Source organism: Pelophylax lessonae (assembly GCF_965119305.1).
Source record: "Pelophylax lessonae genome assembly, chromosome: 6".
Lineage (NCBI taxonomy): Eukaryota > Metazoa > Chordata > Amphibia > Anura > Ranidae > Pelophylax > Pelophylax lessonae.
Window position 1 is genome coordinate 92,830,971 of NC_138773.1, and position 12,309 is coordinate 92,843,279.

General features: G+C 42.5%; 1 protein-coding gene across 2 annotated transcripts in view; it reads left to right on the forward strand.

Annotated features, from left to right (window-relative positions):
* Positions 1–11,984, forward strand: part of LOC309558243 (BTB/POZ domain-containing protein KCTD5-like) — a 123,661-nt gene extending 111,677 nt beyond the window's left edge. For both annotated transcript variants that reach the window (XM_082261282.1, XM_082261283.1), the window contains one exon: positions 10,920–11,984. In XM_082261282.1, the coding sequence (XP_082117408.1) occupies positions 10,920–10,949 (30 nt within the window). In that variant the 3' untranslated portion in view covers positions 10,950–11,984. The remainder of the gene's footprint in view (positions 1–10,919) is intronic.
* Positions 11,985–12,309: the final 325 nt, after the last annotated feature.

Here is a 12,309-nt window from a genome sequence, read left to right on the forward strand (position 1 = left end):
TAACATCCCTTAACTAGAGCAGAAGCTTGCATTTAAAGGCTTCAAGAATGCTTAAAAAGGTTAACTATAGCTTGCTGCACACACTACACTTATGTAGGCTGAGCCCCGTGAGTGCAAAGAAAGCCCTGAAGATCTCTGGTTTAACCACTTAAGCCCCGGAGGATTTGGCTGCTAAAGGACCAGACCCCTTTTTTCAACTTGGCACTTCGTGACTTTAACTGATAATTGCTCGGTCATGCAATGCTGTACCTAAACGAAATTTACGTCCTTTTTTTCCCACAAACAGAGCTTTCTTTTGGTGGCATTTGATCACCTCTGCGCTTTTTATTTTTTGCGATATTAATAAAAAAAGAGCGAAAATTTTGCAAAAAAATGACATTTTCAACTTTGTCTTTTAAAAAATATCCAATATACTCAATTTATGTCATTTTTTTTGGCCAAAATATATTTAGCTACATGTCTTTGACAAAAAAAAAATCAATGAGCGTATTTTTATTGGTTTGCGCAAAAGTTATAGCGTCTACAAACTATGGTGTAAATACTGAAATTTACGAAGCTTTAATTTCTGACTGCCTATCTCATTTCATGAAGTGCTAAAATGGCAGGGCAGTACAAAACCCCCCCAAACTACCACTTTTTGGAAAGTAGACATCCTAAGGAATGTTCTGAGAGGCATGTTGAGCTCATTGAATATTTTATTTTTTTGTCACAGGTGTTTGAAAAATGACTAAAAAAATTTTTTTTTTTTTTTTTTACACAAAGTTGTCATTGAAATGATATATTGCTCACACATGCCATGGGTATATGTGTAATTACACCCCAAAATATATTCTGCTGCTTCTCCTGAGTACAGGGATACCACATATGTGAGACTTTTTGGGAGCGTAGCTGTGTACGGGAGCCGGAAAACAAATCACCACCATCAGAATTTCAAAGGGCGTACATTTTTCATTGCATTTTCTCACTACCTATAACGGTTTAGGAGGCCCTGAAATGTCAAGATGCCACAAAACCCCCCCAAATGACCCCATTTTGGAAAGTAGACACCCCAAGCTGTTTGCTGAGAGGCATGGTGAGTCCATGGAATATTTTATATTTTGCCACAAGTTTCGGGAAAATTACAATTTTTTTTTTAATTTTTTTTTTTTACACAACGTTGTCACTAAAAGATAAATTTCTCACACATGACATGGGTATATGTGGAATGACACCCCAAAATACATTCTGCCGCTTCTCCTGAGTATGGGGATGCCCCATGTGTGAGACTTTTTGGGAGCCTAGCTGTGTACAGGACCGCGAAAACCAATCAACACTCTCAGGTTTTCTAATGGCGTAAATTGTTCATGTCACCTCTGCACTACCTGTCGCAGTTTCGGAGGCCCTAAAATTCCAAGATAGCACAAAACCCCCCCAAATGACCCCATTTTGGAAAGTAGACACCCCAAGCTGTTTGCTGAGAGGCATGGTGAGTCCATGGAATATTTTATATTTTGCCACAAGTTCCGGGAAATATATATATATATATATATATATTTTTTTTTTTTTTTTTACACAAAGCTGTCAGTAAATGATATATTGCTCACACATGCCATGGGTATATGTGAAATGACACCCCAAAATACATTCTGCTGCTTCTCCTGAGTACAGGGATACCCCATGTGTGAGACTTTTTTGCAGTCTAGCCGAGTACAGGACCCCGAAAACCAACCTCCACTTTCAGGCTTTCCAAAGGCGTAAATTGTTGATTTCACTCCTGACTACCTATCACAGTTTCGGAGGCCCTAAAATTCCAAGATAGCACAAAACCCCCCCAAATGACCCCATTTTGGAAAGTAGACACCCTGAGCTATTTGCAGAGAGGCATGTTGAGTGTTTTGCAGATCTCACTTTTTGTCACAAAGTTTTGGAAATTGAAAAAAGAGGAAAAAAAATGCATTTTCCTGTTTTTTCTTCATTTTCCAAAAAAAATGAGAGCTGCAAAATACTCACCATGCCTCTCAGCAAATAGATTGGAGTGTCTACTTTGCAAAATTGGGTCATTTGGGGGGGTTTTGTGCTATCTTGGAATTTTAGGGCCTCCGAAACTGTGATAGGTAGTCAGGAGTGAAATCAACAATTTACGCCCTTGGAAAGCCTGAAAGTGGAGGTTGGTTTTCGGGGTCCTGTACTCGGCTAGACTGCAAAAAAGTCTCACACATGGGGTATCCCTGTACTCAGGAGAAGCAGCAGAATGTATTTTGGGGTGTCATTTCACATATACCCATGGCATGCGTGAGCATTATATCATTTACTGACAACTTTGTGTTAAAAAAAAAAAAAAAATTATTTTCCCGAAACTTGTGGCAAAATATAAACTATTCCATGGACTCACCATGCTTCTCAGCCAATAGCTTGGAGTGTCTACTTTGCAAAATGGGGTCATTTGGGGGGGTTTTGTGCTATCTTGAAATTTCAGGGCCTCTGAAACTGTGACAGGTAGTCAGGGGTAAAATCAGCAATTTACGCCATTAGAAAACCTGAAGATGTGGATTGGTTTTCGGGGGCGCGTACACAGCTACGCTGCCAAAAAGTCTCACACATGGGGTATCCCTGTACTCAGGAGAAGCAGCAGAATGTATTTTGGGGTGTCATTTCACATATACACATGGCATGTGTGAGCAATAGATCATTTAGTGACAACTTTCTGTAAAAAAACAACAAAAAAAAAAGAAATAATAATTTTCCTGACACTTGTAGCAAAATATAAAATATTCCATGGACTCACCATGCCTCTCAGCAAATAGCTTTGGGTGTCTACTTTTCAAAAAGGGGTCATTTGGGGGGTGTTTGAACTGTCCCGGCATTTTATGCTCAATCTTATCCACACATCACCCACTCTTCTAACCACTTGAAAACCAAGCCTTTTCTGTGCCTTTTTGTTTACATGAAAAAATATTTTTTTTTTACTAGAAAATTACTTTGAACCCCCAAACATTATATATTTCTTTAAAGCAGAGGCCCTATAGAATAAAATGGGGGATGTTGCAAATTTTTTTGTCACACGGTATTTGCGCACAGATTTTCCAAACGCAATTTTTGCGAAAAAAATACATTTTTTTTTAATTTATTTCACAAATACACTATATAATTCCAATTTTTTTGGTAAAATTTAAAAGATGATCTTATGCCGAGTTCATAGACACCTGACATGACATGCTTTAAAAATTGCGCACGCCTGCGCAGCGGCAACAACGTACGTACATTTTTAAAAACTTTAAAAGTCTCTACAGGTTACCACTTTAGACTTACAGAGGAGGTCTACTGCAAAAATTACTGCACTCGATCTGGCGATCGCGGCGATACCTCACATGCATGCTGAAATTGCGGTTTACATATGACACTAGACCAACGCTTGCGTGTGCCATTGCGTGCAAGCACGGGGGGAAAGGGGGGGGGCTCAATTTTTTTTTTTTTTTTTTTGCTTTTTTATGTTATTTTGACACCTTTCCTTTAATTTTTTTTTTTTAAATCATTTTTATTGTTATCACAGTGAATTTAGATATCCCCTATGATAGCAATCGGTAGTGACAGGTACTCTTTTTTTAAAAAAATTGGGGTCTTTTATACTCTAGATCTCTCCTCTGACCTTAATGTATCTGACCACGCCAAAATTGGTGTGATAAAATACTTTCCCAATTTCCCAATGGCCCTGTTTATTTCTGGCGAAAAAGAAGTCATGAAATGCTCGTAGCCTCCGGCATCTTAGGCCATAGAGATGATTGGAGCCATTCTAATCTTCAATTAGCTCTATGGTTAGATAACTGAACCACCGGCTGCACTCTCGGGTTAACCGGTGGGACAGGAGAGCCCGAGAAAAACCACGGAAGGCTTCGGAAGGCGGCGGTGGGGGGGGGGGGAGACCCCTCCCACTGCATGTAAAAGCAGTCTAGCGGCCAATTACCTGCTAGGATTGCTTTTACATGTTAGCCGACCGCTGGCTGTAAAAAACGATACCAAGATGATGCCTAAATCTGCAGGCATCATCCTGGTACAACCACTCAAAGTCCAGCAACGTACCAGTACATTGCTGGTCCTTGTTTGGCATATAGGTTTTTTTTTTTTCATGCAGCCTGTGGGCTGAACGGAAAAAAAGAGAACCTATCAGAAATCAGCACAGGAATAATGCGTAGTATTACTCATCATTAACCGCCCAAACAACCACCCACTGAATTTAATGATGGGTATACACGACACTATCCACGTATACCAAAATAGGATTTTAACTGCAGTGCTGAAATCAGAAAATCACCACAGCTGCTATCAGCAAAGGTATCCATATATGCTGAGCGCAAACACTGTTTGTGTCAGAATATATAAAATCAATGCGTGGTAGCCGACGAGGGACCTGCAAGAGAAACAGGTCACAAAAGAATGAAAAAACAAACAAAGTACATTAAAAAAAGTACATTAGGAAGAGTAGGACATATAAAATGACTGACACAACAAAAGTTTTTGGATTCTCATCATTAACCGCCCAAACAACCACCCACTGAATTTAATGATGGGTATACACGGCGCTATCCACGTATACCAAAATAAGATTTTAACTGCAGTGCTGAAATCAGAAAATCACCACAGCTGCTATCAGCAAAGGTATCCATATATGCTGAGCGCAAACGCTGTTTGTGTCAGAATATATAAAATCAATGCGTGGTAGCCGACAATTACCTGCAAGAGAAACAGGTCACAAAAGAATGAAAAAACAAACAAAGTACATTAAAAAAAAGTACATTAGGAAGAGTAGGACATATAAAATGACTGACACAACAAAAGTTTTTGGATTCTCATCATTAACCGCCCAAACAACCACCCACTGAATTTAATGATGGGTATACACGGCGCTATCCACGTATACCAAAATAAGATTTTAACTGCAGTGCTGAAATCAGAAAATCACCACAGCTGCTATCAGCAAAGGTATCCATATATGCTGAGCGCAAACGCTGTTTGTGTCAGAATATATAAAATCAATGCGTGGTAGCCGACAATTACCTGCAAGAGAAACAGGTCACAAAAGAATGAAAAAACAAACAAAGGACATTGAAAAAAGTATAGTAGGAAGGAGTAGAAGGACATATAAAATTACTGACACCACAACAGTTTTTGGATCCTTTTATTTTACTTTCTAACTGTTCCTTTGTTTCTTGATTTGGGAGGGAGTGCGATCTTCTGCGATCTTCTCTTCCAGCTTGGGTCTCTCAAAATGTCGATGGACATCCAACATCCTTCGAGACCCTGTGTTTATGTGCCCTACACTGTGTCGTGCTGTACCCTACACTAATACTCCACTAGTGTATGGTAGCGCTCAAAACATTCCCCGATGCAGAGACCAGGATGGTCAGGACATTTGGGACAATAATAACGGGTGTCACGCCTAAATCCGCGCCTGCTACAGACACGACATCGTCTTTGGGGTCGTATTTGGGTAGGGGTACTCGGGAGGGCATAAGGAAAATGCCTCTCATGCAGCCGGCTCACTGCATCTGGAAGGGGAAGTTGGGCAGGCATGCCTCCTGGGTACAGGTAGGCAAGGATGACCGCTTCCTGGAATTCCCGGAAGGGTCCAGTTCGTCCTGACGCCCTGTATAGGACAAAGGCGTTCAGCATAGCCAATTGGAAAAGGTAAACAGACACTTTTTTGTACCAGCGTCTGGCTTTACGGGCAACTAAATACGGCGCCAAAAGCTGGTCGTTAAGGTCCACCCCTCCCATGTTAAGGTTATATTCGTGGACACAGAGGGGTTTCTCCATAACGCCAGTTGCCGTAGGGATTTGGACTGTCGTGTCTGCGTGAAGGGAGGACAGAACATAAACATCCCGTGTATCCTTCCACTTCACCGCAAGTAATTTGTCCGTTTTCAAGCAGGCTCTCGCCCCCCGACTAAGACGGGAATTTACAAGCCGTTGGGGGAAGCCCCGGCGATTAGGTCGCACGGTGCCACATGCGCCAATTTGTAAATCAAGCAGGTGACTAAATAGTGGCACGCTTGTGTAAAAATTGTCCACGTACAAATGGTACCCCTTTCCGGATAAGGGTGACACCAAGTCCCAAACAATCTTACCGCTGCTCCCTATGTAGTCTGGGCAGTTCGGGGGCTCCACAGTGCTATCTTTTCCCTCATAGACACGGAAATTAACTGTATAGCCTGTGGCCCTGTCACAGAGCTTATACAACTTGACCCCGTATCTGGCACGCTTGCTGGGGAGGTACTGTTTGATAGCAAGACGGCCAGTAAATTTAATCAGGGACTCGTCAATGCAGACAACTTGTTCGGGGGTAAACAAGGCTGCAAACCGCTGATTGAAGTGGTCTATGAGGGGCCGAATTTTGTGGAGCCGATCGTATGCAGGGTCTCCCCGAGGACGACAGATTTCATTGTCGCTGAAATGCATAAATCGCAGAATTTGCTCGTATCTCCCCCTGGACATGGAGGCAGAGTACATGCGCATATGGTGAGCTGGGCTAGTGGACCAATATAGCCGCAATTCACTTTGTTTAGTTATGCCCATGTGGAGGGAAAGGCCCAGAAAGATCTTAAATTCGGAAACCGTTATAGGATTCCAGCCGAATCGTCTGGCAAGGTGCGAATTTGGGTTGGCGGCGATAAATTGTTGAGCATATAAATTTGATTGATCCACAATAGATCTGAAAAGATCTTCCGTGAAGAACAGCTCAAAAAAGTTCAGGGGCGTAAAACCAGCTGTCTCCACGTGGATTCCAGGTTGGGCGGTGAATGGGGGAAGTACTGGCGCTGTAGAATCAGTGGGTTGCCAATTGGGATATGCCAGCGCATCAGGGAGGGCACTATGGGCTCTACGGGCCTGTCTTCGAATACGCGGTGGCTGCGGGCAACTACTTGTGCTAGCCACCGCACCAGCTTCAACTGCACTTAGGGGACTCGCCACGTCACCAGGTCTTACTGCAGTGCTGGTTGTACTAGGTCCAGGTTGTACTAGGCCGCTGGCGCTTGCCAGGTCGCCAGAAGGATGAGCGGCACTAGTACCCACACTCTGCTCCATACGAGCACCCTGCGATTCCTGCATTTCAACAACACCAGAATGGGGTCGGGTACGCCTGGGTCTAACAGGGACCCATCTGTCGTCGGAGCTGTCTGTCAGGGAGCCGCTGCTGTCATCTGGTTCGTATAATGACCCTGATTCTGCCGGTGAGGCTTCCCCATCGCTCTCACCTGACATGGACATTATACTGTAAATAGCTTCATCACTGTACGAACGTTTAGACATTTTGGTAACTAAATTTACCCGTACAGTGATGCGACTCACAGGTAATAAAAGCACCTGGTTGTCGAAGACTATTTCAAGCGCTACCAAAAAAACTGCTAATGCTAGCAGGGATCAGGCCTGACTCTGCTAACACAGCGGTTTTGTGTCTTGTGTTTTTTGTAAGTGACAGTAATCTATTGATTACTACACTTACCTGGGTGAAAGGGTTAAACGCAGGTGCTGGCCGGAATCAGTGCTGATCGTGCAAACACCGCGTTTTGGGAACCCTAAACTATGGGGGCGCTAGTATAGCTCTGATCAGATCAGATATTGATCTGTTCAAACACTATACTAGAAATGGAAGTGTAGGTGCGTGCGTGCGTGTGTGGTGATCAAGGGGTTACTTCTAAACTATGCGCCGGGGATCTGGGGGGGGGTGGCGGGGACCCTAAACCTCCTTTGGGAAAGAAACTAGCTAGCTAGCGCAACCTCAAGTCACAATGACACCAATACAAAATACAGTAAAAACAGTATATTATGTGTGTATTAGTGCTAATGTGACAGAGGGTGTAGGGGTTAACGGGATGTGATCAGGGGGGGATCAGGGGTTTAAATCTTTATTGGAAGGGACTGGCGGGTATCCTAAGGATAAAAGGAACGGTGGCAAGCGCTAAACCTGGTCACAAGTCACACTTATACGGGTATATAGAAAATGCTATATACTGTATACAGTGTGCGTTGTGGCAGGGGGTGTAGGGGTGATCAGGAGGGGATCAGGGGATTAAATCTTTATTGGGCGGGTGGGGGGGACCCTAAACCTGCTTGGGACACAAACTTAGTCGCCTGCGCTAATTCTGATCACAATGACACTAATACAAAAATACAAAAACACAGTATATTACGTTTGTATTAGTGCTGATGTGACAGAGGGTGTAGGGGTTAACTAGCGGTGATCAGGGGGGGATCAGGTGGGATCAGGGGCTTAAATCTTTATTAGGGGGGGGGGGTGGCGGGTAATTCAAGTGGAAAAAGGGGGGTCGCAAGCGCTAGACCTGACCACAAATCACACTTATACGGGTATATAGCAAAATGCTATATACTGTATACGGTGTGTGTTATGGCAGGGGGTGTAGGGGTGATCAGGGGGGGGGTCAGGGGCTTAAATCTTTATTGGGCGGGTGGCGGGGACCCTAAACCTTCTTGGGACAGAAACTTAGTCGCCTGCGCTAATTCTGATCACAATGACACTAATACAAAAATACAATAACACCGTATATTGCGTTTGTATTAGTGCTGATGTGACAGAGGGTGTAGGGGTTAACGGCGGTGATCAGGGGGGGTTCAGGGGGGATCAGTGGGTTAAATCTTTATTAGGGGGGGGTGGGGGGTAATTTGAGTGGAAAAGGGGGGGTCGCAAGGGCTACACCTGTTCACAAATCACACTTATACAGGTATATAGGTATATGCTATATGCTGTATATAGTGTGTGTTGTGTCAGGTGCTGTAGGGGTTAATTGGGGGGGCGATCGGGGGTGAAATGTGCCTATCTAACTGTGTATGTACGTGCTTGGTGCTGTACTTACAATTAGATGTGCTCTCCTCTCACGCTGGATCCAAAAAGACCGTTGGGAGGGGAGGGCACATCTCCTCTAAGCCTGTGTTTACATTTCACAGGCTTAGAGGGAGATCTGATTGGGCAGGACCGATCAACAGGTCCAGACCAAAAATGATTGGCCTGGACCTGATGACTGATCGGTTCTGAACCCAATCGAGTCATCGGCGGGACCGCGGGTGCGCGCGCGCGCGCGCCAGAGCGGCGAAGGCTAGTGACGTACCGCTACGTCACTCTGCCTGGCCGGGGCTGACCGCCGCAGTATATAGTCGTGCGGCGGTCGGCAACCGGTTAAAGAGGAGTTAACTATTTTTTATATCTGAAACCAAAGCCTTAATATTGGAAATTGTGACACATGTCTAGTAGTGATCTATGCGCTGGTAGGAGGAATTCCTTCTGGAAGTGTATAATACTTGTAGCGGTTGGTGAGTGGAGTTGCTGTGACTTTCCGAAACATGGGCTGCTGAAAAGGTAAGTATATTCATGCACTTTCTAAAGGGAGCCTATTGCATAAAAATGATCTTCTGGTCACACAGTCACTTTGAAGTTCACATTTTCAAGGAGAATTTCAATTTTCATAATAAATAGCCCAAGCTGAGCTTCTCTCACATAACTAGTCCATGTCAGCCTTGAGTCTGCACCCTTTCTTTTCAAAATTTCAAAAGATGCACCTGAGCCCCTGACTTCCTGTAGCATCATGTAACAATCCAGGAAACTCCATATCCCAACATACACTGCTTTACCTGTGTAAGGAATATACTGTTAGTATATGCCACGCGCCAGGTGTTTAATTATAAATATGTGAATAAATATGTGAAATATTAAATAAATGAATACAAAATTGTGCGTTTGTAGCAGCTGCTATAGAAATGTGCAAACTGCTTTACCTGCATCACAAAATAGGGTGTTTTTACTCTCTGGACCACAACGCTCTTATCACTGTAGCACCTCTTCCTTTCTTTTTTTTTTTTTTTTTTTAATTTCCACCCACTTTTTCTACTTTATTTAAGGTCACTACATACTGTACGATCTGATAGTAGATCTAAAGGAGATTGTACAATCAACTATGTAGTGCAAGGGTCTGCCCAATTTGGTACAAATTGAATACACTGTTCAAGCGGGTTTTCCTATGACCTAAAAGGGCAAAAGCGGGGCGTTGTTCAACTGCTCCACTGCTAAAGAACTTCTTCTGCTAAAGGCTCTGCTGGATACCAGGATGCCATGGAGGAGTTTTCTATAGAAGAAAGCAAGAGGCCAAGGTGAGGCCTGCTCCATAACATAGGGACAGCATTTTCTTTTCTGCAACAGGGGTACATAAATGTTATATGAGGCCTGCTCCAGAACATAGGGGACAGCATTTTCTTTTCTGCAACAGGGTTACATAAATGGTATATTGGTTCTTAGGAAAGCTGTACTTTAGAGAAAAAAGGTGAACATTGCCTTTAATATGCCACTGATACAGGGTCGCTTTAACTTTTTTTTTTTTTTTTTTTTAAGTCTTTATTGAATTTCAAACATTAAACAATATACAAATACAAAAGTAAATAAGTATATATAAATGTACATGTACATAAAAAAAAAAAAAAAAAAACCAACAAGAAACAAAAAAAAAAAAATTAAAAGGGGGGGGGGGGGGTAATATCCAGTGTAGATCTTATTCTTATTTGTACATTTCGAACATGTCCAGGCAATTGACTATAATATACATTGTATATTATAATAGGGTCGCTTTAACTAATGGGCTATTGACAATAAAGAAGTATGAAGACTATGAGTTCTAACTTCACCAGCTACAAAATTGTTTCATGTATATAATCTATTCTAGAGGGTCAACATGAAAGCCAGAGAACTGGCTACTTCTGACATAAGTTCTCACAATGGCTGCTGTTTGAGCCAGAAAAAAGGCAAAATAGGGCCGCTTGTAGTAGTTTAGCCATGTGAATAGTAGCATTTTTTAAACCTTGACTTGATAAATGCAAGTTCTTAAGGTGACGTGTGACTACTACCAGTCATCTCACTAACATTCAGTTTTATTGTCTTTCAGATTTTGCAAGAACGAGGCTCCCGAATGTGAAGTATTTGGAAAGAATCCCTTTTTCCCTCCATACAATTTTATTGCAAGCAAAGAAATCACCTTTGGAGAGCCACCACAAGAAGCCTGCTTTAGATCCTAGAATTTATTTTGTTTTTCAAAAGTTGAAAAGTGACATTTTTGGGTGGAAGCTTCAGTGTTTAAGGGGAAATGTGTATTGAACAGGAACTTCTATTAGGTGGGTCTATTGCCTATTTTCCCTTCCAGCCCCTAACTTGTTTGTCCTCTCTTCAATGTAATTTTTTTGTACAGCATTGATACAGAAAGTGGTAAACTGACAGTCTGTACATTCAATGCACTGCACTTGGTCGCAATGTATCAGGCGTACAGTGACACTACACACGACCCACGATTGTTCAGAAAATTTCAATCTGGTCACCATGGGGGATGTTGCTGCCCTATATTGAACCTCTAGTAGGCAGCCATACCCTGCAAACCGAAACATCTGAAGCAGTTTCAACTAAGGTGGGCCCCTGAAACGTATCAGCAAAGGGAACGCGGAGCATGTCTCTATGTAATCTGCACTTGTCTATTGCTGCAAATGGTTTCTTCCAGAGAAACTCTTCTTCCTTGACAGAAACTGAAACAAATTTTTTTTATTTTATATATTTTTTTAAGAAACATTTTTTGTGATGTAAATGTATCCTATTATCTTCTAACAGATTAATATAAACTTGGCAAATTGTATGTACAGTAGGCAAATTCTCATCATCCTTCTACAGGCTGAACTTGCTAAGCGGTTTCTTTTTAACATTTTCCTGAAGAGCAAGGCTTAGAAAATAAAGCCATGCAAAGGGCAGTTGTGTGCCAAATGCAGTAACCCATAGCAACCTAATTCCAATCTACTGAAATCGCCAGTATGAGATGATGAATTTGTTATGGGCTATGGCAATCTTGCACATCCATGTTTTGGCTTCTTGATTCGTTTTCTTGCCTTACTTGCTGCAAAAATACAAGTCACCTCACACCTTCTCCATTACCTTAAGTGAAGCCTGGATCAGAATATACATGATGAAAGGCAAAACCACCGGTCTCCTTGTCATAGAAATTAAAGAACTTCTCCTCCACAAAGTGCTGTCATCAGCCAAAGTAATCCCAAAAGAGAACCATATAATTGAAGGGCCCTTCATACCAATTCACTGTGACACATGTGTTACTGCACCATATGATTATGCACATTAGGCATCTTGAATCGAAACCCCAAAGCGCTGCTTTGTAATGCAGTGAAAGTCAACATGCTGTGATTTGATACTGTTTACTGCAGAATTTGTGGTCTGTTGTGGTGCGTTAGGCAGATGATTCAAATAAAGCAGATGCTTAAAGCAACACAGTAACCGGCTAG